Source organism: Phyllostomus discolor, chromosome 12 (assembly GCF_004126475.2).
Source record: "Phyllostomus discolor isolate MPI-MPIP mPhyDis1 chromosome 12, mPhyDis1.pri.v3, whole genome shotgun sequence".
NCBI lineage: Eukaryota > Metazoa > Chordata > Mammalia > Chiroptera > Phyllostomidae > Phyllostomus > Phyllostomus discolor.
The window spans coordinates 60,495,793-60,523,566 of NC_040914.2; the positions used below are offsets into that span (position 1 = coordinate 60,495,793).

Here is a 27,774-nt window from a genome sequence, read left to right on the forward strand (position 1 = left end):
ATATTCTCTCATGGGATGAATGCCATCATCATCATCACCAAGAAAGCCAGCCAGCAACCGCAACTTCCTCTATTCCTCACCCTACAGGCAATTCAACATCGAGTCTGGTTGATCCTCCATCCTTATTATCTCTGAAGTCCACTCCTTCTTTGTCATCCTTTCTGCTCCCAGCACCACTCACCTGAATGACTGCAACTTGATCTCTCTGGCTTCCAGGATTTCCTTCCTTTATCTGTTCCTCATGTTGCACACAGATCGTTCTAAAACACTAATGGGCTCACATCACTCCCTTCCATTTTAAACCCCTCAGTGACTTCCCATTGGACTCAGTATGACTTACAAGGCCCAGCAGGACCCACAAACCTCAAGGTTAAGTCTGGCTGTGTGCAAGCACTCTCAAGGGTTATCTTCCCAAGAGATGAATTTCCGAAACATAAAGATAACCCAGTAAAAGAATGCTCTGTGAACCAGTTAGAAGTTGGGCATACAGTTACCCGAAATGACAACAATGGCTTTCAGAGTAACTGGTGATAAGTGGGTTTTATTTTTTTCTGGGAGAATTAAATACATAGTAGGGAACCGCTGTTTACTGAGATTCTTCCAAATCATATTAACACTAGATCCTCTCACAAAAACTTGTAAAGGAATGCTCACAGAATTACTCATAATAGCCAAAAAGTGGAACAATCCAAATGCCAAATCAACTGCTAAAAGGATAAACAAAATGTGGTATATCCATATAATACAGTATTATTCAGCCACAAAAAGTATGGAAGTATTGCTACAAACCACAATATGCATAAACCTTGAAAACATCACACTAAGCAAAAGAAGTTAAACACAGAGGGCCATAGAGTGTATGATTCCATTTGCATCAAGTTTTCACAAAAGGGAAATCCATGGAGTCAGCAGATCAGTGACAGGGGATAAGGGAGGGAGAAACCGGGAGCTACTGGGATCCGACTTTATTCTTCCAAATGTGGTTATGCAGTTGTTCTAACACCATTTACTAAAGAGACTATTTCTTCCTCTGGAATGACGTTGGCACCTTTGTTGAAAATCAACTGACCATAAATATATAGGTTTATTTGTAGACTCTCAATTTTACTTCATTGATCTGTACGTCTAGCCTTATGCCAGTACCACCCTTAGCTACGTTAGCTTTTTTTAAAAAAAGGTTTTCTTTCTTTTTGGAGAGAGGGAAAGTAAAGGAGAAAGACAGAGAAACATCAATGTGTGGTCACCTCTCACTTGCATGCCTTACTGGGCACATGGCCCGCAACTGGGCATGGGCCCTGGCTGGGAAAGGAACCAGAGACCCTTTGGTTTGCAGGCCAGCACTCAATCCACGGAGCCACACCAGCCAGGGCTAAACTGCTTTAACTTTATAGTAGGTTCTGAAATCAGCAAGGGTGAGCCTTCCAACTTTGGTCCTTTTGGCTATATTGTTTTGGCTATTCTGGGTCCCTTGTATTTTCCTATGAATTTTAAGGTCATTTTGTTAATCTGGGATTTTGATAGAGATTCCTTTGAATCTGTAGATCAACTTGGGTAAAACTGTCATCTTAATATTGAGTTTTCTGATCCATGAGCACAGGGTGTCTTCTTCAATTTCTTCCAATAATGTTTTATAGTTTTTGGAGTATAAATTACACACTTTAACTTATTTCTAAGTATAGATTTTGTTCGATGCTATTGTAAATGGCAGTTTTTTCTTAATTTCATTTTCAGAGCCAGCATCTCTTTTACTCGTAAGGTAGACATAAGTGTACTGTGCAGAGCACATGTCTGTGTTAGGGGCCGTCGTGCCAGTGTAGCCCAGCAGAGCGCCCTGCACTGCTAGATCCTACAGGGAGGACACCTGTGCCTTTGTGAACCGCTGAAACAAGCATGGCCTGGGCTTCGTCTAACCCCAGACCCCTGTCGGCTTCCTGCCTCCTCCGGTCTCTACTGCCGGGGGCCATGGAGTTGGCTCCCCCTGAACTCTGCCCTTGGGTTTTAGCTGAACCATCTTTCTTTCTTTCTGATGGTGACTAATGGCTGTGGCCTCAACCACTCCTCCTTCCTCTCTGCTGATAATTTTTCTGCCCCTACAGGCTTCCTTTCTAATGAGAAAACAGGTTAGTCACATACAATTTTCTGTAATTTTCATGTCCTGGATTCCCGTCAGCAACTTTGGTCATTTTCTGCATTTTTGGGTTCTTCTTGTGTTTTTATCTCGAGAGTACATTTATTAAAGCTGGGGACAGTGAAACAAGGAAGGGCTTGGGACAGAAGAAGCGACAGGAGAGAACCTAGGCGGGGCTGCTCTGGCTCCCTGAGAAGTGAGAGAAAAGGGGGCCTTGGAGACAGGTTCAGGGGGTTAGCCCAGGACGAGCTGCCTCGGCCTATTGCTCCCCTGGTGGCAAGTCTCGTGGGGACCCTTAGAGGTTAGGAGGTACACGCCCATGAGGGGGGAAGAGGGGGAGGGAAAGGCACAGGCGTGCTCCTGGGAAAGAGAGCACGCCTACAGGTTCTTTTTGGTTACTTACAGGTCACGGATATCCTGAGCGCTGGAGTGCCACATCTGTTGTGCTAGGTAGTAAGATTCCGCTTAAATTTTGTGGGTCGTTAATTATCAAAAGCTAAAAGGGCCCGGGAAGTGAGACACAGCCACCACAGCCAAGGATGGCCGTGTCCTCTCTAAATTCACACCCAGGGCACACTTCCTCCTCTCCAGCACCTCATTTCTTCATGCTCTAGTCACGTTTGGGTGTGTGTTTGCATCTGTGGCTTAAAACAACAGAATGGATTAGAATAAATTTCAATAACCCTTGTTTTATTGACACTGACTCAAAGAGAAGCTTTACCAACACCCATAAAGGGACATCAGCTGGGCTCTGAGGAAGCTGGATGGCATGACGCCGGGCAGGCTGGATCACCAGGTACTTCCTGCTCGAGCAGGCAGAGCTGGTTCTCCTCACTTATTTTTGACCCCCTCATTCCTAACACTTCCCTACCACTTGCCCCCAATATCCTTGTATATACCTTTCCTGTGCCTCCAAAGATCCCCATAAACCCAGGCCTAGCTCACATGCGTTCCCGTCACCACATGCTAGTCGAGAATAAGGGGTAGCAGGTACCTTGGAAGGGCTGGCTATACGGATTTGGACAAGGCTACAGGTTATGGGGAAAGCAGCACAGAAGTTAGAGGCATGGAATCTGCAGCCAAACTTGCCTGGGTTCAAGTCCTGGATCCACGGCTCACCAGCCTGGTAACTCCAGGTAAGTTTTTTTCTTCTTCTTTTAAAATACTTTATTTATTTTTAGGGAGAGAGAAAGAGAGCAAAAGTAACATCGATGTGAAATAGAAACAATGACTGGTTGCCTCTCACATGTGCCCTGACATGGGGCTTAACCCACAACCCAGACATGTGCCCTGACTGGGAATCGAACCAGTGACCTTTTGGTTTGCAGGACAATGCCCAACCAACTGAGCCAGACCAATCAGGGATCAAGTTTCTTAATCATTCCGTGCCTCTGTTTTCTCATCTGTAAAATGGAGATAACTCTATCTACCTCTGAGGGGATTTAAGGATTAAATGATTAATATCTATAAAGCATTTAGAACAGGTCCTGGCCCATGGTAAATAACTTTTAAAGTCTTTAAAATCGATACACGTATATGACTGACTTAGATATTTCCCCTTCAAAAGCTATGCAGGAATATGAAGCTAATAAATATTCTGAGCTACCATGTAGTGAGTGACTGGGCCGGGCAGTGTTTACTGGAATGTATAGCACCTCTCTCTAAGTCCATGCAACCCTGTCTCACAGACAAGGGAACAGAAGCTCAGAGAAGCTAGGAACTTGTCCAGGGTCCCGCGGCTGGCTGTGAGGACGAAAAAGGGGTTCTACAGAAAGCAACCTCACAGGGTGATCTGATCCTAACTTCCTACGTGGGCAGCCAGACAACTTCTTCTGTGAAAGGTTTATCTTTACCTTAAGCAAGTCCGCCCATTGTTTCTGTGCATCTAGGTCAACATCTCTCTTCTTCAGAGCAACCATTCTGAAGACAGCACACGACCTTGTTAACTGTCCTGTAATCCAATCCCTGCCTTGCTTTCTCCCACTTACAAGTCACCTGCCTCGCCTTCCCCTCCTTGACTCTAAAAGCACAGAAGCAGCTGCAAACGGCCCTTCTCTGACAGCAACTTTCTGTCTGTTGAGCTCTTGTTTCCAGGCACATCCTGTTTGGCTCAAATAAAGGTTTATTAAAATCCTCCACAGGTCTGGACGTTCTCACATTGATAGCTGTGTGTGAGTGGCCTGGCACAGCCAGTTGTGCAACCCTGGGCGGGTTACTTAGCTTCTCTGAGCCTCTGTGAAAACACAGGCTTGTGTCCCAGCTGGTGTGGCTCAGGGGACTGAGCACCAGCCTGCAAACGAAGGGGTTGCTGGTTTGGTTCCCAGTCGGGGCGCACGCCTGGGTTGCGGGCTTGCTCCCCAGTAGGGGGTATGCCAGAGGCAACCACATATCGATGTTTCTCTCCCTTTCTTTCTCCCTCCCTTCCCCTCTCTCTAAAAAGAAATACAATTTGAAAAAAATTTTGAAAAACATCTGAAGTTCAGAGATTTAGAAAACCTGATTATCAAATACTGAAAAGGACATGAGGCAATTGTTCATTGTTGGTGAAAATGAAAAACGGTACAGCCACTCTGGGAAACAGTCTGTCATCTTACAAAGCTAAATATATACTTCATACAGTTTAGTAATCCCACTTTTAGGTGTTTACCAAGAGAAATGAAAACTTATGCTCACACAAAAAACCTGTATGTGAGTGTCTCCTTTTTAATGTTGGTTTATTCACAACCGCCAGAACCTGGAACCAACACAAATGTCCTTGGGCGGGGGAGTGGGTAAACAAACAGCAGTAGTGTATCCATGCGATGGACTACTTACTTGGCAATAAAAACAGAACAAACCTCAAGTGCACGCAACGTCACAGGTGATTCTCAAATGCATTATGCTAATTACAAGATGCCTGACGTTTAGGCTTCGTACTGCATGATTCCACTTACATGACATAATGAAAAAAGCAAACTACAGGGACAGCAAATAGATCAGTGGTTGCCAAGGGTGGGGAATAGGGGCAGGATTTGACTGCAAGGGGCCACAAGGGAATTCGGGGTGTATATGTGAAGAAACTGTTTTATATCTTTGTTTTGAAGCAAGGAGAATCTTTATTTTAATTTTTATTGAATTTATTGGGGTGACATCAGTTAATAAAATTATATAGGTTTCAGTTATACAATTCTACAATACATCATCTGAATGTTGTATTGTGTGTTCATCTCCCCAAGTCAGGTCTCCTTCCATCACTATTTATCGCCCCCTTTTACTCTCTTCTACCTCCCCTCACCCCCAAACTGTTCTATATCTTGACTATGGTGTTGGTTACATGATCTGTCAAATCTCACAGAACTGTACATTAAAAAGGGTGTAAGGTTTACTGCTATGGAAATTATATTTCAGTGAATATGACTCCCTCAGAAAATGATACTGAAGTTCTAAATGTAAGTGACTGGGAAGCCGTAGTGTCATTAAGAGAAATCGGGAACCCGAAGGCCTGACGAAGTTGTGCGTGGAAGCTGGGGTCTGTGGACTCTTTCTTCCCACGCTGGCTGAATCACCTCCTCGCCCTCTGTATGTCTTGTGTGCGGAGTCACAGCTGCTGCAAAACCACAGGACCAGGCCCACTTCCTAGCCCAGGGGTGGGCCGAATCCCATCTGACACCTGCTCTGTAGATCAGGTTTTACAAGGAACACAGTCACCCCACTCTTTTATCCATGGTTGCTTTTGTGCTACAACCGCACAGGGGTGCAACAGGCACTCACAACCCACAAGCCTAAAATACCTGCCATCTGGCCCCTTGCAGAAGAGGTCTGCTGACCTCTTCTATCCCACGGGGATATAAGGCCAAGGAGCTCCAAGTGACAAGATTATAGTCATGAAGGTAGCCCCAGGATTCTGACAAAAAGAACGTACTCCCTCACTGCGGGTAAAGAGTCTGGGCATTCTGGAGTGGGCTCATACCTTCAAAGAGGCCGCTCGTTCACTGGGCAGCTGGAGCAGGGGCCACACCCTGGGCAGACGGTGCCTATGAATCCTTCCTTTCCTATCAACGATCCCTTTACAGTGCTGGGGGTTGCAACGTGCAGCTTACAATCATTCAGAACTTAGACAGCCACATCTTCCTGACACACAGGGTTTTTCACATGTCCTACTAAATAATCTGTACGCAGACGGTTAGGTTTTTTAAAAATTTTAATTGTGAGCCCTGGCTGGCGTAGCTCAGTAGATTGAGCGTGGACTGGGAACCAAAGTGTCCCAGGTTTGATTCCCAGCCAGGGTACATGCCTGGGTTGTAGGCCATAACCCCCAGCAACCCCACATTGATGTTTCTCTCTCTCCCTCTGTCTATCTCCCTCCCTTCCCCTCTAAAAATAAACAAATAAAATTTTAAAAAAATTTAATTGTGGTTAAATACACAACATAAAATTTACCATCTTGTGAATTTATTTTTTTTAATCCTCACCTGAGGATATGTTCACTGACCCTAGAACAAGCAAGGGAGGGAGGGAGGCGGGTTTTTTCAAGTGTCATTACTTGTTTGGGGACTGTGTGTTCCCAATCCTATTAAAAGCATCAAGATCTCCAGAAGCTTAGAGATGGATGGAGCTGGGAGGTTGCAGCCAAACTATTAAAAAAATGTATCTATGATAGCCCTGGCTGGTATGGCTCAGTGGATTGAGCCCTGGCCTGCGGAGGGTCGCCGGTTCGATTCCCCGTCGGGGCACATGCCTGGGTTGCAGGGCCAGGTCCCTAGTAGGGGGTGCGCGGGAGGCAACTGCACATTGATGTTTCTTTCCCTCTGGCCCTCCCTCCCTTCCTCTCTCTCTAAAAATAAATAAAATATTTTAAAAATAAATGTATCTATAATAATTTGCTTTGTAACTATCCTTTTTTAAAATTACAAATCATGCTTTCTATTTTTCAGTGCCAGGCTTCAAAAAGAGCCATTAAGGGATTTCTACAGACAAAACTACTGCCCTGTAATACTATCCTTTACCCTGCAAGCCACACAGATGCAGTTGATTGATTTTTCAGGCAAAGCATTCAATAAATTCAATAGGGAAACACTCTTTTTTAAAAAATGGTGTTGTCCCTGGCGGGTGTGGCACAGTTGGTTGGGTGTCATCCTGAAAACCAAAAGGCCACTGGTTCAATTTTTGGTCAGGGCACATGCCTGGGCTGCAGGTTTGGTCCTCCGTCAGGGTGCGTTAAGGAAGGCAGCCCATCGATGTTTCTCTCTCACATCGCTTCTCCCCCTCTCCTCCCTCCCTTCCCCTCACTCTAAATTTAAAAACTTTTAAAAAATTATATATATAGCCCTGGCTGGCACAGCTCAGTAGATTGAGCGCGGGCTACAAACCAAAGTGTTGCAGGTTCGATTCCTAGCCAGGGTACATGCCTGGGTTGCAGGCCATGACCCCCAGCAACCGCACATTGATGTTTCTCTCTGTCTCTCTATCTCCCTCCCTTCGTCTCTAAAAATAAATAAATAAAATCTTTAAAAAATCTTATAAAAATTTTATACACACACACACACACACACACACATATATATAGATATATAGATAGATAGATAGATAGATAGATAGAAATGGCCCTGGCTGGTGTGGCTCAGTGGTTGAGTGCCAGCCTGAGAATCAAAGGGTCGCTGGTTCAATTCCCAGTCAGGGCATATGCCCAGGCTGCAGGCTAGGTCTCCAGTGGGGGGCATGCCAGAGGCAACCACACACTGATGTTTCTCTCCCTCTCTATCTCCCTCCCTTCCCCTCTCTATAAATATAATTAAATAAACAAAATCTTTAGAAAAATTTCAGACCTTGTTCTTGTATAGTTAATCAATAAGCCAACACATACACACTGAACTCACCAAAACTGTATATAATTCATTAGTGTCTTGGAGTATGTTCACAAATTGAATAGAAATTACTTATATCGCTAATCTAACGGTTTAATGGTTCAGGAAAGAAAATAAGCATCATATGATTAACAGAATGGCTCTGCCTGCCCTTGGGATTAGGAAAATGAGCAGCTGCTCTCAGCCTTAACCTACAGCTCGAACTGCCAAGCGGGTGCCTTCACTCGGAATTGTCTTTCCAACGGCCACCCCTCCCCCACAGGGCAGGACTCACGCTTATCAGTTAGCTCAGTCCCCTCGCAGTCAAGTTTCCTCCCTCCTGACACAGAAGTGGCCTTGTGGCCAGCCTTGCAGGACAGACCACAGTGACCCAGCGCCTGGGGGCTACGCTCAGTCAAATGCCAACGCACAATGATGAAGGGAAGACGAGTGATCGTGATTCAAACCTGACCAGTTCACAAGGAAACACTCTGGCTGCAGTGAAGCCCTTCTGCCCCCACTGCCAGTCCATCACCGCACCCAACAACTGGACACTGTAATGCCCCTCGAATGCACCCGCTGCTCTGGTTCCCGGAACAGACACCCACGGTTCTCCTGCTCCTAACCATTTCCTTCCCCAACTTTTAAATGTCCCCAGGACACATGCCTGACTCCTTGATGGGCTCACAAAGCATCTCCCCTGCGTGGGTTGGACCCGCCTTAGCACTTGTGCCTTCCATTGGCTCAGCATGCTACCAAATCTAACTCCCTCGGTCTTGCTTTGAGATGCTGGTCCAAGCTGTTTGCTCTGCCTGGAAGAATATTTCCTCTCCCTTCCTCAGGCTAACTCCTTCTCAGGAGATCTGCTAGGTCTCCACTTCTTCAAAGAGGCCGTGCCTGGGCTGGGTTACGTTCTCACGGTTCCCGAGCAGCCTGGGCTCTGGCTTTCACGCACTTCACTGCAATCACCTGTTTAGTTTCTGTCTAGGACCTTGCTGGTTCCACAAACCTGTTGGGGAAACAATCAGGAATGCCCTCCGTGTGGCCTTCGACATCAATCACGTTCCAAGAATTAATTAGGAAGGTGTGTCTCACTGTCCCCCAGCCCTCCTTGTGGCCCTCCAACCTCTACAACGGAGCCAGAGTGGCAGACAGGCCATCAGTGCCTGCAGAGCTGGACCCAAACCGGGGAGCCGACCACGCCGCGTGACCAGAGCCTGAGCAGGAGCCGGAGACAGTGCACCGCCTGAGCCTGGCACTGCAGGTTCACGGCCGCAAGACTACCTGCAGTGCAGTCACAGCCCCTCACGATCCAGTTCGTTCTTGGAGCCCGAAACAGCGACACGAGTGCTTCCGGCAGGACTGTTTTCGGATAGATTTGAAAGCGTTTCCCTATCTGCATTTATGTTCCCAAGGAAGAATAAAGCCAAACTAAAGCTCAAACAGGTATTGAGCTTTACCCATTAGGTATGACACTTGCTTTGGTCCCTGGGTTTCTATGGAGAAGGTTTAGTTTTCCTATGACTCGTTTAAGTGCCTACAGTGCCTCAATGACATGCTCACCGACTGCTGCCTTCTCATTGACAGCAAAACACTAACAGGACAAAGGAGAACAATACTATCCCTCCAGGCCCCCACGCTGACATATGGGATAAAACTGCTGGGCAGCCACCACAGAGGGAGAGCGCACACCCAGCCCTGGCCGAAGACACCAGTTCCCCCTCCCCCGGCCCCCACCCACACAGTGTCCCAGGAGGGACACTAATGAAAGACCTAATGACCTGTCCAATGAGGCGTAACTACCCAATGTACAAAAGGGTCAGCTAAACCAAGTCATAAAGAAGTAAATTTAACACCCACAGAAGTATCTGGATCACTATTAGGTCTAAAAGTTAGCTTTAGGCCCTGCTTGGTGTGGCTCAGTGGACTGGGCGTTGTCCTGTAAACAGAAAGGTTCGATTCCCCACCGGGGCACATGCCTGGGTTGTGGGCCAGGTTCCCGGCTGGGGGAGTACGAGAAGCAACCACCTGATGTTTTTCCCAAACATCAATGTTTCTCTCCCTCTTCCCCTCTAAATATGAGTAAATAAAATCATTAAAGAATAAAAATAAAAGTTAGCTTCAGCTGTTGATTACAGTAGGAAAAAGTACTCATCTACCAGCTATATTAATTCTTTATTGTTTCTGAAAATCTGACAACAACCAGATTACTTTTTCTGAGGTTACTTTAACAGTGAGTTCCAGACTGACATTCACCCGAAAATTCCATCCTCAGCCTTACTTCCTCCCAGAGCAATTTCATCTAACCCTTCAGCAGCTTCACTCTGACCTCCCTGCAAAGATTCTTAACTTCCCATTTCCAGCCTTGACAATGCTCTGGCTCTAGTTCTATACTCCGGAAATCCCACCCAAGTGACTTACCAACTTCTCCCAACCCAAATGCACCTTTCCTCTCAAACTCGAACCCCCTCCTGTGCTCCCCACCCCTTCCCTAATGACACAATATCCAGGCATCAGAGTCCTTTCCTCATTCATCCTCCAGCGTCTTTAAAGCCCCACAATGAGCTCGGCATTATGCCAGGAGCTGAGCACACAGCAGTTGTCAGACAGGCCCGGTCCCTCGAGGTTAGTTTCCATTTCTTGCTACACTCATAGCTAAATACCAAGGACTGATTTAACACAGGGACATAATGAGTGTTCAAAGGTCTTTGTCTGTGGCAACCAAGTGAAAGAAAAAAAAAAAAGACTGTCTTTGCACACTTGGCCACAATGCCTGTGAAACAGTCAGCCCTAGAGAGAGGTGTATTATTTATTTTGGTTTTACCTGTGGTCCCAAGAGAATGAGATTTCAATTATAGTAATAAAATTTTTCAGTATGCAAACTTAATTTACTGAAGTTTTCTTAGTGTTTTCCACGTTCTATACGGACACAAGTATTCTGATCCTGTGAAAACTCCTATTTCTATGGCAACAAGAGACACCCGAATCACCGATCTGCCTGCCGTCTCTAGTGTAGGACATTTTTAAAAAACATTTATTTATTTTTAGAGAGAAGGGAAAGGAGGGGAGAAAGAGGGGGAGAAACATACGTGTGCGAGAGATACATTTACTGGTCACCTCTCACAAGCCCCCAGCTGGGGGCTTGGCCGGCAACCCAGACACGTGCCCTGACGGGAATTGAACCGGAAACCGTTTGGTCCACAGACTGGCGCTTAATCCACTGAGCCACACCAGCCAGGGTGAGTGTAGGACATTCTTAGGGCACCTCAGAGCATGGCAACACTGACCACTGTTCTACTTGGATGCAGAAAAGTGCTGACCAACTAGCCCATGGCCATGCTCAACTGTAATTTAACAATCTTCTGACTGTTAAATGTGAGATGTAAAATAATCAATCTAAGCTCAGGACAGTCTGCCACATTAGCCCCTTTTTTCTTTTTGGTTAGCGTGTAATGAAGGAGGCTGTTTATAAAATACAACATGTATATGGGATATACCTACCTGGAAATAGCAATTCATTTCAGTATTTTAGAATTTCCTAATTACTGTTTAAATGATGCACAATGTCTTGTCTTACTACTGAGACTCTAAGCTCCTTCACAATCGAGACTGGGTTATATATGGTATTAAGGAGAAAACAGCCCTGATTAGTGTGGCTCAGTGGGTTGGGCGTCATACCACAAAGGTAAAGGTTGCTAGTTTGATTTCTGGTCGGGGCACATGCCTGGGTTGCAGGTCCGGTGCCCAGATGGGGTGTGTGCGAGAGGCAAGCGACTGATGTTCCTCTCCCTTTCTCCCTTCCCTCCCATGTTTCTAAAAAATAAGTAAATACAATCTTAAAAAAAAAGGGGAAAAAACCAGTTCCCTGAAACTTAAAACTTCAAAATATTTTGGTAACACTCTTAGAATGATTTGGGAATTACTCAAAGGCACTTAAGTATTCTTTGCACAACAATATTGGTATGTCAGGGATATTAAGCACTGAAGTAAGGAGAAACAAATGTATTTAAAAGAATAACCAGGAGCAAGCCCAGGGATTCGAAAACCAAAACAGCCATTTAAACACAAAGATTTACTTTTAAAAATAACATCAGATAAGAAGTACTGTGTTGAATCCTTTCTCCCATTGCTCCAAGGTACAAGTTATGTCCCTTTAGGCCCTGGCACAAGAATGTGAATTCAAAAGGCTGAAAAGTAACAGGAGGTTTAGCTGATCTCTCTACCATCCCCCAACTCCTGGGCAATCGGAGGATGTCTGGCATGACAAACGCGCCATCTCACATGCTCCCAGAGCCGCCCCCAGAGAGTTTCCTCCGAGACAAAAGCCATTGCCTAGAGAGAACCACCACTGGGCTGCAGAAACCGTTAACCACATGAAACTTCCTATAATATGCCTTGGGACACTGTCCTACAAAACCACCCGACAAGCTCCCAAGAGACCATAAGGGTGGAAACTATCCATCAACAGGCACCAAAGAAATATCAATTTTAAAGAGCAGCACAAGATCTGTACGTCACCTTCCAATTATACACATTTAAATTCATTGCCTAGGTAACCATACTACCGTTTGGTTCACTGACACCTGAGGCAGGAGGAGATGTTACCGCTGCCCAGACCCTGCCATTGTTCCCCCAACCTCTCACTTTTAACACAGTCAACAAAGCCAGGAGGGGTGAAGGCCAGAAGAGAGAAAACAAGTTCAATGTCATCCTTTACACAAACACAAAGACACTTTGAGGGGTGGGGGATTCATTGTCTTGAAATGGGAAATACACTTCAAAAAAATTATTTTTGCCCTGGCTAGCATGGCTCAGTGGATTGAGTGCCAGCCTGTGAACCAAAGGGTCACAGGATCCATTCCCAGTCAGGGCACATGCCTGCGTTGCAGGCTAGGTCCCCAGTAGGGGCGCCTGAGAGGCAACCAATCAATGTATCTCTCACACATTGATGCTTCTCTTTCTCCCTCCCCCTCTCTAAAAGTAAATAAAAACAATCTTAAAAAAAAATAAAAAATAATGTCCCATTACTATATTGTACATGAATTCTCAAAAAGAGCAAAATCTCCATTTTTTCCCTAGATGATGTCCCATTCCAACGGTGGATTTTTTTCCAGAACTGGACCTTCCATAAATATGCATGAGTGACGTCGGACATCAGAAAGGCCCTTCTAAGGTCTCCACTGTTTGGGTCCTCTATTTTCTGAACACTGACGTCTGTATTACAACTTCTTCCATCAGATAGCACTGCATTTCCACTTAACTTTTCCTCTTACTGTGTAACTAGAAAATCAGTTCAGTGCAGGTAAATCCTGTTAGCATTACTGGTTTATCGCGTACCTTGGCCTATTAAATACTGTTGATTACTTTATTACAGGCCAGATTTGATAACTGTCCTCAGCTGCCCCAGAAAATAGAATAGATGTTAAGTAATTATTTGTCAAAGGTTTCACTGCCATAGAAATGAGGAAACACTTAGAGTGTCTCTAAGTCCATCTTTCTCCTCTGAAAATTAATGTCTTTCTGATTACTGAAGCTCAAAAAATGCACAGGAATCCATGGGGCACACTCACTACATTTAAGCAGTATCTTCTCCAACTGCTCATTCAGTAATGTATCTCCCCTGGCTGGTGTGGCTCAGCAGATTGGATGCCAGCCTGCAAACCCAGAGGTCACTGGTTCGATTCCCAATCAGATGCCTGGGTTGCAGGCCAGGTCCCCGCCTTGGGGGCATGTGAGGGGCAACTGATCAGCATATCTCTTGCACATTGAGGTTTTTCTCCCTCTTTCTTCCTGCCTTTCCCTCTCTCTAAAAATAAATAGATAAAATCTTAAAAAAAAAAACCTGCACATACATTCAAAGCATGCTCCCACATCTCATCCAGCTCTGCAGATGGTAATTGATTGCTCCCTGTCAATCTTACCTTGACTGTGGCCTATTCATTTGTCTTCTTTCTGGGCTAGTGATAAATTAATGAGGATTTCTACACAGAATACAATGACTTTCATGAAACTTTTCTGACAGGATTTGGTTAGCAGTATGAATTTCAGCCACATATTATATACCCTTCTGATAATACCCCATATTTCTCTCGATGCAAGAAAAGTCAATAGAATGCACAGCTGTGCAATGTTAATAACTATCCTGGATACCCGAAACTAATGTAATATTGCTTAGTTACTATATTTTAATTAAAATAAATTCACAGCCACGATATAGACCATATTCACAGGCCATAACAATAGTTATGGTCGGGCATTGATCTGTGAAACGAAAGTGATCTTCTTTAAACTACTATGGCCTATTAACATTATCATACTTTCAATGTATCTTCTCTTATCCCTCTGGGAGTGAAAAAATGCTGCCAAGTTGAATATACACTGAAGATTGGTTTTATCAAGCTAGCAATTGACTTTTTGACTAGAATCAGTGACCATCTGGTTTAAAAACTGCATATTTCTTTCCCCCATATTACAAATCTTTAAGTTTCTTTTTTTTTGGTGGGGAGGTTTCTTTTCATTGCTAATCCTACTACTAGTGGGTTCTAGTATTACAACAGAAATCTTATATCTGAATTTTCTGAGGAAATAAAAATAATAACTGATCAGACCCAGATTAATCATTCCACAGGAAAAGTAGGGCAACCAGGTGGTAAGAGAAAACCTCTCACAACAGAATGTTTATCTGTGAAATGGGGACCCCACCAACAGAACTGCCGGCTGAAAAATGTCCCCCCTTGGTTCAGACTCTCTAAACTCCTAGTCCAAGGGCAGTCGTTTTTTCACACCTTTTGTAAAATGGGCAGCCTTGAAACTCTTGTTCCCTGGTACAGCTTTTCAGGATGAAATGAGTTTCCTTATGAAGAATGAATTTAGCTTCCGCGAACTCGCAAACACAACCATCCCCACAGCTCTTCATATCACAATTACACGTAAGTGTCTTCTTTAATAACAGTTGTTCCCTTCAAAGGAAGGGTGATACACTAAGGGCTCCTCCTCCTCCTGAGACCTTTGTGCCCAAAGCTTACAAAGATCCTCTGGGCGGTGGCTGGCCCTGGTTCTGGACATTCAGCGGGCACCCACTTTTTTCCAGTGTCTCGCCCTCAGCATGACACTAAGGGGGAAAAGAACATAAGCAAGATGGTTTATAAGCTGAGTTGGTCTATCCAAGCCAGCTTCAAACTTTTCTCTTCCTGTCCTGTTCTTCCGATTCGCAGTAGTTGGGGAGGGAAACTTCACATAGTCCTTCCTGAGTCCTGATCTCTCCGCCCCCTCTTCCTTCCTCACCATTCATGTCACAATACCTCCTGGATGGGAATGCCTCACCTCACCTTTGTCTCCGCAGGTCCATCTGCTTCCTTCCTGAGCTTCAAAGGTAGGCCAGGGCCCTTGAGACATGGCCCGTGGGCTCTGGGGCTAGCAGAGCCATCCGCACCTCCTGGGGGGTCCCTTCTCCCACCTGCCACCTGAACACTCTTTCCTTAAATAAAGATTTACCCCTGCTAAAAGTCCCATCTCACTCTGAAAGGGGATGGCCCGCTACCTCACCAGCTCTTTGTCTGAAGCATCCAGACCTTACATCCTCACCCACAAAGCATCACTGCTCACACAGGTAGGTGGGTCTACTCTGCACAGAGCGGGAGAGCCCGGTCCAGTAAAGGGATGGGGTTAGATACGAGGTCCCCCCAGGAGCCAAAATTTTACCACCCAACTTGCAGATCCTACTTCTGAGGTGGGGAGGGCGAACTTCAGGGGCGACCCTCGAACTCCGCGCCGGTGCCCGCAGTTCGAACGACCGCCTCCAGCCCCGACTCTGCGTATCCCCGCCTCCGACCTCCGACGCTCGGCCGCGGTAGAGGCCCGGCCGACGCCCGCTCGCAGCCGCGCCATGCCCTCCTCCATCCTCACCCGCTGCCGCAGGCCGCCGCTCACCTGGCACGCTGGCATTGCCCGCCCCGCTCGGCACAGGAGACCTTGGGTCCGGACGGTCTCAGCGGACGCCAACCCCCAGTGAAGGAGGCGGGCAGGAATTCGCCCGCCACGGAGTCTAGCGCTCAGCTACCAGAACGCCCCGCCAGGTTTCTAAGGAACCGGGGGCTCTAGGAAGGGAGGCGGGTGGGGGGGGGGGGGGACGGCGGGAGATCTGCGCATGCTCCTTGACGGGGGAGTGGGAGTGCGCTAGGAGGAGTCAAGACCCATAGTTGCGCATGCTCGCTTGTGTGTGTGTGTGTGTGTGTGTGTGTGTGTGTGTGTGTGTGTGTGTGTGTGTGTGTGTGTGCGTGCGTTGGGGGGTGGCTAAATAGCCTGGCTTGAGTCCCTGGTCATTCATTTCCGGTGGTGGAGAGCCTGAGCGATCTGTGTGACAGCCTCGGATCCTTTCCAGTTGCATCAAGAGCAAGGTGGTTCTGCCCTGGCCAAGTAACTCAGTTGGAGCGTCGCCTGGAAGCACCAAGGTTGAGGGTTTGATCCCAGGTCGTCAGGGCATATACAAGAATCAAACGATGAATGCGTCAATAAGTAGAACAACAAATCGATGTTTATCTTAAAACACTCACACACACACACACACACACACACACAACAAAGACAGAGTGAGCAGAGATTGTAAAAACTAGTGCTTTGGGGTTGCCCAGGAATGAAGGAAGGGCTGCTGTAGGACACCCTCTATCTTTGCAGAAGTGCAGTTCTCCTGAGTCCACTTGCCGAACTTCACTGCTTTCTAGGTGTTTAGTTGTTCCATAGGTATCAGTACTGTTAAGGACTGTGATCTCAGTCCCCATGATGTCTTTATTGGAGCCTATACCCACCCCCACAAATAAGTACCATTTTATAATAAGACCATCTTTCATTCACCAAATCAAATATGGTAGTGACACCTGTAAACCTTAGTGTAAAAGGCTATGTTGGAATGTAGGAATAGGGGTTATTTCTGCATGGGGAGCCCTCACCCCTGTTGTCTGACTCTCCTGGTGAGTCTGAACCCCTTCTCCCTCTTGCTCAGTTAGCCCTCTTTCCAAAGCAGCCTGTCATGATAGAACATGTCAGTTGAGTTGAGGCAGTTCCCACTGAGACCAGCTAACCAGCAGGGCTGTCCCTGCTTTGGCAGGGGACAGAACTTCTCACCATTACTGTCATCTTTTGTTAGCATGGGGGGCTTCCAGAGTGAGGAAAAATTGTAATCTCAAAGGTTGTTTTTCTGATGGGATTTTATTCCCTATTTCTTCCCCTGGATTCTGAACAGCCAGACACAAAGGAGGCAGAATCAAAGTGTGCTTATGTTTGATCAGTTTGTTTTAGTCATTGTTCAAAATTTCACTCTACAGCAGTTTCTTAACAGTGGCACTGTTGACACTTTGGGCCTGGTAATTCTTTGTTGTGTGAACTGTCTGTGCATTAGAAAGTATTTAGTGGCATTCCTGAATGCTACCCACTAGGTATCAGTAGCACCCTATCCCAGCTGTGACTAAAAAAATAACTCCTTTGCTGGTGTGGCTCAGTGGGTTGAGTGTGAGCCTGCAAACCAGGGGGGCACTGGTTCAATTCCCAGTTGGGACACATGCCTCGGTCTCCAGTGGGGGGAGCAGGAGAGGCAACCACACATTGACGTTTCTCTCCCTCTCTTCCTCCCTCCCTTCCCCTCTCTAGGAATAAATAAATAAAATCTATTTAAAAAAAAAAAGAAAAAGAACTGCAGACATTGTTAATGTCTCCTTGGGGGCAAAGTTGGTCCAGGTTGGGAAACTAGTCTAGAGGGAAATCACTCCAGCTTTCCTTATGGAATCAAGGACATTTGTGCCTATCTAGTACTCCACTCTTCCCTCTACACTATCTTTTCCCTGACAGTTCTGTAGAGTGTAGTCCTGTAAAATGCTCGAGTGGAGTATTCTATCAGTAAGTCTGGAAGGGCTGGGTTCAGCTGCACATCTTTACATAGGCTTTTTAGAGCTTTTAATTAGCTGATGATGTTCACTGTGACCATCCATGACAGCTTCCTTATATACTGGACCCAGGAACCCTTTTCCAGTTCCAGGAACGATGTCTCTCTGATACGTGGATCCACTTGCTCTCCAGCAAACCTCACCCACTTGTGACTTTTAGCTGCCACCTGTTCCCTTCTGTTCCATATATTCTTACCCATCCCTTCGCCCCAATCAAAAGCCTACATTTGCCTTGTCTTGTGCTCACCCCATCTCCCTTACATCTAGTTGCTCATCCTGTTGTGCTCAACACCTAAATATTTCTCAAACCTGTCCTCTTGTGTCTGGCCTGCTGCAGTAACCTCATAGTTGATTTCTTTCTGTTGCCAGTTCTGCCTCCAGGTGGACAGCAGCATTAAGCTACTGCATCCCTCTGTTGCATCAAACCCTTATACTGTGGGGGCAGGAGAGGCAGAATGAGGCAAGAGCAGGCCAGTCATCCCAAGGAGCATCCTCATGGAGGCAGGGCAGTCACCTGTCCTGTGTCCCTAGGGGCCAAACACTCCCCTATGCATGCTAGAATCTTCTACCACCACGGGGTAGAAGAATGGACCACATTTTAAGGATGAAAAAACTGAAACAGAGGCAGGTTAATTTTCCAGGGTCCCCCCTTAGTAAACAGAACAAGGATTTTGAGCATGAGGTCTTTCTCCTCAGACTGACAGGAAGGTAACCTCAGCACCCCCCCAGAAAAGCTCTTTTTTACTGTCTAGTGTTTGGGGGGGAACGTTATTTGCAATGTTTTAAAATCTTATTTTGTGGGTAGGAGGTCCTGTGGCCCAACGTTTTGAAGGTGAATTTGCTTTTTCTTTGACTTAGATAAAAGTTGTTTTTGAGGGAGAGAACTGAAGCTTAAGTACCTATCCTCTTTAGGGTGCTGAAAACACCCAAAGTCTTTACAGACCTTGAGGCACCAGGGGCCCAGATACTCATGAGTTGGGCTGAGAAGAGGCAGAACCCCCTGGAACACTGCACGACGCCCCGAGGGTGCCGGCCCAATGAGACCAAAACAGAGACCAGGTACTCGTGACTCCTCATGATGCGTATTTTAATAAAAATAATTCTGTCAAAATACAACAGGAGTTTTTCATCTCTCAAGTACAATTTAATAGGATGTTTTGTGTTAGAATTCTCTCTAAACCCTCCCACACCCACGAGTTTCATGCTAATGCCAAGTATCGACTTGCGAGGACAAAGGCAGAACCAGTGTGCACAATGCAGAGGATGTCTGTGTCGGCTGTAGTCACTAATGGAGGAAAACCCGATGCAGGAAGGTGGCGCCTCAGGCAGCCAGAGTCCACCATCTGGCTGCGGGTCCGGGTGCACGGGACTGGCGGCCCCGCGGGGCCCCGCTGCCCAGCTGCCACACCGTGTGCATACCTGAGTTGTGAGCAACCGTGGGAACGTTCGGCTGACAGTTCTCTGCCCCATCTTCTTTGTGCTTGCGTAAGGGGGAGGAAGGTGCTGAGTGGACGAGCAGCCCCACTTCTCCATCTCTCGGTGCCCCCTTTGAAGGCCTACATCCAGGCACAGACCCACGTAGGTGAAGATCAGGGGTTCTGCATTTCTTTGTGTGATTTGCCGGTTTCCTTCCCCTCTGGAAGGAGCAGTCATTTGGTGGCACAGAGGAAAAGATAAGGACAGCGGCTTCCCCAGAGCTGGACAACCCATCAGGGCTAACTCTTCCTCCTGACCCTTTGGGTCGAGTCCAGTTTTTCACCAGGTCTCCTCCCAGGTGCTTTCCCCACTCCTGGCTCCTGGGAGCAGGCTGGTAAAACTGGGTGTGCATAAGGGGCTCCTCGGGCTGGCAGGCAGGCCTGAACTATCAGCAAGACAGTGGGCTCAAGCAGCTTGGTTGTGGTCCTCTCCATGGCTTGTGGGGCAAAGGCTTATGTCCCAAAGGTAAGCTGTCCAGCTGGGACAGAATGCCCCTCTGGAGAGGAACAGAGTAAACAACTTGGACTCAGCTGAAACAGTGAGATAAGGCACAGAAAATGGGGAGATGGCCATGGGTACTGAGTGCAAGCCAGGCAGACACCCAACCCCAAGCAGCACATAGCTGTCCCAAGCTCTCCTGGACCCTCTCTCAGATGCTCCACACCCCAAGCCCAGGCACCTATCCCCATCCCTGACACACCCCTGAAAGTACCAGCTGCTCAGACCCTGCTGGAGGCCTTCCTCACACTGCGAGCCTAACCCCTGACCTGCCATTCAGCTTTAGGGCTAAACTGCGTTGCCTAACCACAGGGATGAGGTTAGTCCCAGCTCTGGTGCCAATCTGCTGTGTGACTTTGGCCAAGTCACTTAACCTCCTGGGCCTGTTTCCTTATCTATAAAAGAGAGAACTGGTGGAGCAGATGTTCTCTGAACCCTTTCCAGCTGCAAATGCCTCTGATTTTAATTCCCAACCTGCTTGGCTCTGACCCTTTTAACGGACTGGTATTTCCAACCTCTGGGTTTGGGGGCTAGGCATCCTCGGCCCCACACAACATGCGTTTTGTTTGCAGGCAGGACAACTCCCCTGATGGGCCATGGTCTGTGGGCTGTCAGCTGCCTTGGTGGGGACCAAGAAAACACAGCAATGTCTAGGATCATGTCCCAAGGCAAAACGCTGAGACAGCACAGAGCCAGGTCCTTGACCCATCCATCACCAGCAGCTGGTCCAACTCAATCATTTCCCTCATTGGCCAGCTGTGGGCTCAGCAAGGCCTGGTGGGCATTGAGTATCTCAGGTCATCCCACCCTTTCCTGTGTCCACTGACAGAGAGCAGAAGCGTGCCCTGGCAAGATCCAGGCAGGGAATGGAAATGCAGCTTCTGACCTCGCCCCTGTGCAGGGGCTGCATGTGTGCTCCCCGTACCGTGAAGCAGGTGGGGACATCGCAGGCCCCGCTGGTGCTCCTCCGAGGAGACCTCCTCCCCTTCTTCTTCCCGGCTGTCAGTCCTCACCACAGACGGCCCACCCACGTCCTGGGAGCCAGCTTAGCCCTTCCTTTCCTGATTCCCTGATGGCAGTACCAGGACTGTTTTTGACCCACCAGCCATAAGGGTCCATCTGACAGGGCTGGTGGGACGTTGTAAAGCCTATGAGGTTCCTTCCTCCGGCCAGCAAATACTCAGAACAGTCTTTCCTAAGAGTGGCTGGGGCCAAGTGCAGGGAGCTGCCTGGCACAGCTGCAGGGAGGCTTGGCCTAGGGGGTTAAGGGGTCCATCCACTCCAGCGACGGGGAGCCCAAGAATCTGCCTCCACAAGGTCCTGGCTTCTCAACAGAAAGCATCGATTCCATCCGAGTTGTGCAGAGCCAGTGAAGATCCACGCAGGAAGAAGGCAGCCCCTGTATTCAAGGGCCTCAGTCCTAGGAATGGAGACTTCCTCCCCACAGCCTGACACACAGCAGCTCTCAGGTCGAAGGCAGGTAGTTTCCAGGCAATCAACTTAGAGTAAATGAATTATTTGGCCATCTTAACAACAGGAGAAGGCAGGATGTTGAAAAGGAAAGAGAAAGAGGTGCAAGGCAGGCAGTGAAAGGCAGGGTAGAATGGTAGATAGCGTGCTGGCCAAGGACTCTCTGCTCCTTTGCTTTGCTGTGTAGCCCTGGGTCAACTCCTCTCCTTCTCTGGACCCCTGGCCCGACTGGTTTTCCACTCAGTCCAATTCTTTGGGGCCCGGGGACCATACCTCTTGGATGCTACAAACCAGCTCAGCCTGACCGGCCCACTGAGTGCCCCACCCCAAAGCCTCTTAGGCTGCCCTGGGCTGCAGCTGGACCTGTGGCTCAACAAAGGGAAGCCTGAAATAAATCACTTGGCTGAGGTTACAGAGATGATCCTTTTTTAATGAATTGGACTCCAATAAAAACATATGGTGTCTGGATAGCCTCACCCAAGAGGTGCTGGACTAACACTACGATAAATACTGTGTCTTTTTGTAATATATATATTTATATATATATATAATCTCATTTTTTTACTTATGAAAATAATAAGCTATCACCAACTTGGATAGGCTTCATCACTAAATTAGCAGAAACCAGCTCAGCACAAACTCTCCAGAGATAAATACTGGTGGCTCAGTCGTGTGGGAAAAAATGATTAAAAAAACTCCAACCCCTCCTCAAAACAAAACCCCCCTTTCAAAGTAGAAGGTGCTACATGAGAGTAACCAGCGATACTGCATCATAGGCCGCTGCACATAAAGGGGGGTTGGGGGGGAAAGACTGAGGTGGGGAAAAAGGAAAAAGGAAAAAGGAAAAAGGAAAAAGGAAAGGAAAGGAAAGGAAAGGAAAGGAAAGGAAAGGAAAGGAAAGGAAAGGAAAGGGAGGAGGCCAGGCAGGAGGAGTGGACTCTGCCCGTGGCTTCCAGGTCCCTGCGCCAGGTGCCTATGGAGGGCCAGGCTGCTCCAGCCCTGGGCCGAGGGAGGGCCAGGCGGGGCCAGCCAGCACGGTCAGCTAGTGCAAGTAGTCGTCGACTCTGGCAAAGGAGCAGGATCCCAGGCCCGCTCGGGCCATGAGCCGTAGACATTCGGTTGCCTGGCCCAGGGCGAGCATCAGCGGGGGCTGCTTTGGCAGGTTCTGAGACTCTGTGGAGGAGAGACAAGGCCTAGTCACCGCCCTGCTCGGGGCTTGGGCCCGCGTCAGCGCTCCCTTGGGAGCACACGGCAGAAAAGAGTGAACAAAACCTCCTGAAGGGAGTGTTCACCTGTGTCTGTGAGCATGTCCCAGCCACCAGGCCATGGCCCTGTGGCCATGCCGGAAACCCAAGGACCTTGGCCTTCTTCAGGGCAATGGGCTGCCCCGGGCCCACAGGCACAGCCTAGGGCCCATCACAGCGCAGCCAGACAACTCGGCTGGGAGAGAGAAGTCAGGATTTGGGTCCAGCCACTCGAGCCCAAGAGCCCTGTGGGCCACCAGAGAGCTCCTGCGCAGAGCTCACTGCCCCGATTTGGACAAACATCAGCAATTCCTCTGGAAGGAGGGGAGGGGGCCACCCAGAACTGATGGGCAAACTCCTACTTTTGTCAGACCCACTCACCTAAAATGGCGCTGTTGAGGGCAGCGCACACAGGCTCCCTCTGGATGGGGTCAAGCTGCTGGCCAACTGGGCAGCTCCAGGGGTCAGAGTACGCCAGCAGGCTGAAGGCATCCTAAGGGACAGGGCACTCTTGAAGGGACTGTGGACACACCCCACACACACTTCCATGGCCCCACAGGACTCAGGGCTGCGTGGTGCCCAGTGAGGGTCCCACACACCCCACAGCTGGGTCAGGGAGGGTTGTGCCCTCCCCAGAGCCTAGAGAGGCTGGCACACAGCCTGGATGTCCCATTTCCCATCGCAGACTTGACCGGAGCCCACTCTGTGCTGGTGCTGCTGTCCCAAGGGCCCTCCCAGAGCCACCCTGCCCCCATTACCAAATGGGGACCCTCTCCGTGTGAGGCGCTGACTTGCTCTGTACCTGCAGCATCTCCGTGTGGGCCAAATTCTTGCCATACTCCCTGCCCAGCTGCTCACTCAGTGCCTGCAACTCGCGGCCAAACAGGATTATCCTTTCTGTGGCAGCCTGGTTGCCCCCACAGAGCTGCCGCCGGGGATGCCCATCATCTGCACCCAGAGTCCAGCAGAGAGCACATCAGGAGGGGTGAGGAGAGAGAGGGAGGACTTGAGGGGGCCCCAGAGAGAACACGGCAACAAGGACCCTGGGGGTGAGGGGGTGCGGCTTCTGCAGCAGACAAGCGAGGGCTGGGAGGGGCACGTGGGCCATCCATTGCCGAGCTGCCCTTAGTCCACCTAGCACACGCTCTTCAGGAACTCAGAAGCTTTCCCTCTTCCCACCCTGTACAGATGCACGGGGGCTCATAAGGGTGCCCACTCTCATGAGCTCCTTCCAGCCTCAAACACAGGGGCCCTGGTGTTGGCAGCAGGCCGGGCCTTCCCACCTCAAGTACTCACTCATGACTAGCTGAGGAGGCAGTGGGCCAGGTCTGGCCAGAGCCTCTCAAGCTTCCAAGACCTGCCCATCCCAACCCCCTCCCAGGGGGCAGGGGCATCTGGACTGAGTGTTATGCCTGTGGAACACCACGCTGGGGCACAGCCCTCACCCATGCTTGACTCATCTGTCTGCAGGTCCTCATGCTTGTAGGCACCATTGACGATGCGTGTGGACATACTCTCCAGCACACCGTTGGGGTAATGTTCCGCCTCCATCTCCATCTCACTGTCGCTGTGGAGAAGAGTTGGGGTGGGAGTTGGCCAAGGGGACATGGTCAGGGCGGCCTGCATTCAGGCTTTAGCCCCAGGTTGCTGTGGGTAAACTGAGGGCCCCTGGGAACATGAAAGGACTGCCTGGGCTTCCTAGGCTCCAACACTTGGGGCCCTGCTGTGACGGCAGCTATCCTGGGTGGCCTGTCATTCGATTCCCACTCTTGTGCCAATGCTGCCTCTGTGACCCTCCTCTCCCTGACCCTCCTCCAAGCTGGCACACTCCTAAACATCCCCCACTCCCAGATGATCGGGGCCTGTGAGCCCCAATAGGCATCTCTGGGAGTCAAAACCAGGTCAGCCCTAAGGCACGCCTGGGAGCTGTGAAAAGTCCCCTGTAGCCTGTAGCCTGAAACCCCTGCTTGCCCCACCTGGGTGACCACAAGCTAAGCCCTAAAAAACTCCTTCAGTGTAGACTTTGGGGGTTCTAAGTCCTGGTCTCCTTGAAAGAGACCACATTCTCAGCCAGGCAATGCCAGTGTCTCTGGATAAAGATAGGGCCAAGAAGCCCTAGTGGGGTAGATCCATTGGTTATAGTGTCACCCTGATATGCCAAGGTTGCAGGTTTGATCTCCGGTCAGGGCACATGCAAGAATCAACCAATGAATGCATCAATAAGTGGAACAACAAATTGATGTTTCTCTCTCCCTCCCTCTTCAACAACCCCCCCAAAATCAACAAATTAAGGGAAAAAAAAACAGGGCAGAGTGAAGTGGCACTTGAACCACAGGTGGGGTCAGGGGCTGGCACCAATGCCTGGCAGGTCTGCAGCTACTACTCCAGGCACAGACCAGGGATGGGGGTGGGAGACAAGTGCAGGATGCAACACTGAAAAGACAGGCTGCAGGGGCCCCGATGGCACAGAGCAGAAGGCGGGAGGAAGCAGCAAAGGCAGGCAGGCACCTGGTCTCCTGGTTACTGGTGCTGCTGTGGGGCTGGGACTTGGTAGAATCTGTTGAGTTGGACTCGGAGTAATTGACGGAGGATGGGGATGAGGAGGACGAGGAGGACGAGGAGGAGGAAGAGGAGGAGCTGGGCGCAGGGTATTTACTGTGGTTCTGCTTGCTCTTGGTGGATGCGACGCCATTGCTGCAGCTGGGACTGTCTGCACCTGTAAGCCAGGGGCCAGTCAGAAGAGGAGGGGCAACTTGCCGTCAGGTGGGGCCCTGGGAATGACGACAGCGGCCCCATTTCCCTTCCCCCAAATCCAGCAGTGAACCCTAAGCCCAGCCCAGGGCAGAGTATGCAGGTGGCCTTTCTTCTCCACACCAGTACTTCCCAGAGCCGTCTGGAGAGTGGCTGACCTGTGCTGTGCATGTGGGAACTACTGGGGCCGTGTCGGGGGCTGAGGTTGGGGGAGCCAGGATAGCTGTCCTGGGACTTGGGGCTTCGGGAGCTCAAGCTGCGGACCTCACTGTCGGTCCCATTCACCATCTCCACAAATTGTCGGCACCTGCAGAGGGAGCGGAGCGGCACTGCTCTGGGCTCGGTCCAGGCTGTATGTTCCCACCACCAGCTGACAAGGGCTGGGCTATGGGGGAGCTGGCAGGCCCCAAAACTTACTTTAGCATGAAGAGCAGGTTGGGGTTGTGCTCCAGCAGCCCTGGGTAGAAGCGCTGTGTGGTCTCAATGGCCTCGCCCACACGGCCCTCTAGCACCAACTTCTGGATCTCTGCAGAGAGCAAGGACACAGCAGCAGTGAGCAAGGGGCCGCAGAACTTCCTCACAGATGCACATCTGCACAATGCCAGGCCAGAGCACAGACCGGCCGGCCGTCAGGCGGGCTGGCTGAGCCGCCCGGCTGAGATGCTCACAGAAGAGGCCAAAGAACGAACCTGGCCGCCCAGCCCTACACAGACCCTGATTTCTGCCAAGTGTTGGGGAGTCCTCAAAGCATAACAGGGGAAAAACAGAGCAGGGACTCTCAGCCCAGAGGCCGGAGGGCGAGTTTGGAGGCGTATGCTCCTGTGGAGCGCACGTCACCAGGAGCCTGGGTTGAGGGAGGGCCCTGGCTATGGGAGCACGATCTGTAGGTGGGCATCCAGGCAGCTTGCCGACCCTAGGGCCTCCTCCTCAGACAAATCTCTCTCCTTTCAGGCCTCACAGGGGAGTGGCAATGGGAGTGCACGGGTCTCTGGGCCCGAGCCCATGTCTTGGCAGTGTTCAGGGGCTGCAGCACGCTCCCTGCCGGGAGAGGAGACCATCCTCCTCACACTGGCATCTCTGACACTGACACCTCTCAGGCCATCGGCAGCTTGCTCTTGCCCTGGGGCCGGGTGCGTCTTGCTGGGAGCGACTTCTGGGTCTGAGGCTGTCATTCGTAGATCCCAAGTCTGGGATCCCTTTCCGTCTGTCTGTCTGGGCGCAGCTTCTCTGGGAGACACAGACACATGCGCACACACAGAGATGACAGACAGGCACACACAAACACTTCCACACATGCCCATCCCCCCTCACTCCTCTCTCTTCTTCCTAACTCTTTCCTGGGCTCTGTTTCCTCTCTCCCAACACCCTTTCCATAAACAAGCCCCGAACACACTACACAGGCCAGTATGAACACCAGGGAAGTTTCCTTTGGCTCCTTCCTTTGGTTGTCTGCAAAGGGCAGGACCAGAGGTGGGAAGCGGAGAGAGGCGCTGCCGCAGCAGCCACTGAGCACCAGCCCTTGCCCTGTCTGATGACTCAGCCCTCTCTATGACCAGAATCAGGCAGAACTACTAAACGTTGAGTAAATAGTGTGGAAGGCAGGGCACTGGTCTAAGACACAAACACACTTCTTTTCAGAAGACCATGAATACGACGCTGAGTAGAATCCAGATTTCAGAGGGGAAGGGAACAAGGGGGAGGGGGATCCAGCCATGCCAGGCCCCAGCCCGTGCCGGGCCAGCAGAGCATGCCTGGGGCTGAGCTGGGGCTCTGGGCTGGTCTTCTGGTGGTGAGGGACAGAGCTGCATGGGCTCCTGACAGGTCACCCGAGGCTGGCAGGAGCCAGAGGGCAGAGTCGGGGACAGGTGAGGGAAGGAGAGAGAGGGAAGAGGAGAATCAGCCTTACTTTGTCGGTTCTTTATAGATGCTTGTTCTTCCTGAATCGGGGTTTCAGTCATTCGGGCAAAAGCTGTGGCTGTGGCACAATACCCATGATGCACCAGGTAAGATGAGACCATGCTAGAAGAAAGGAAATGCCCAAGGTGACACTCCAGAATTGCACTTTTTGGAGGTACAGCATAGTCACAGGAATGTATGTTACAGCACAGGGAAAGCAGTCAATCACATTGCAATAACCATGAATGGTGTCAGGTGGGTACTTGAAATACTGGGGGGACCCCTTTGTAGAGTATACAATTATCTAACCACTATGCTCGACACCTGAAACTATACAAAACAATACTGAATGTAAGCTGTAATTAAAAAGTTTTTTAATATTAAAAAAAACCCCTGCATTTCTCACTGACCACCTGAAGGGACAATATCCTTCTTAGGTTTGCCTAAACTCCTTTTAAAGTGCAACCTCCATAGAATGAGAATAAAAGGGTTGAAACAAAATGCAAACTTCCCCCAGTCCTTAGGGAGTCAGGCCAGGCAGGGACAGGTCCCCA

The 27,774-nt window shown here is 49.3% G+C and overlaps 2 protein-coding genes across 5 annotated transcripts in view; both read right to left on the reverse strand.

The window, feature by feature from the left end:
* Window positions 1-16,132, reverse strand: part of GFOD2 (glucose-fructose oxidoreductase domain containing 2) — a 30,425-nt gene extending 14,293 nt beyond the window's left edge. The window contains exon 1 of one of the 3 annotated variants that reach the window (XM_028502026.2): window positions 15,880-16,132. The gene's annotated coding sequence lies outside the window, so the exon portion shown is untranslated. Of the gene's footprint in view, window positions 1-15,278; window positions 15,431-15,879 lie in introns of those variants that run through there. The other 2 variants (XM_036012027.1, XM_036012025.1) reach the window with 2 other exon arrangements.
* Window positions 16,133-21,517: 5,385 nt separating this feature from the next.
* Window positions 21,518-27,774, reverse strand: part of RANBP10 (RAN binding protein 10) — a 58,483-nt gene continuing 52,226 nt past the window's right edge. The window contains exons 7-14 of one of the 2 annotated variants that reach the window (XM_028502152.2): window positions 27,231-27,343; window positions 25,742-25,850; window positions 25,483-25,631; window positions 25,082-25,289; window positions 24,019-24,140; window positions 23,376-23,521; window positions 22,955-23,066; window positions 21,518-22,502 (exon numbers count right to left, since the gene is read on the reverse strand). In XM_028502152.2, the coding sequence (XP_028357953.1) occupies window positions 22,372-22,502; window positions 22,955-23,066; window positions 23,376-23,521; window positions 24,019-24,140; window positions 25,082-25,289; window positions 25,483-25,631; window positions 25,742-25,850; window positions 27,231-27,343 (1,090 nt within the window). In that variant the 3' untranslated portion in view covers window positions 21,518-22,371. The remainder of the gene's footprint in view (window positions 22,503-22,954; window positions 23,067-23,375; window positions 23,522-24,018; window positions 24,141-25,081; window positions 25,290-25,482; window positions 25,632-25,741; window positions 25,851-27,230; window positions 27,344-27,774) is intronic. The other variant, XM_036012033.1, reaches the window with a different exon arrangement.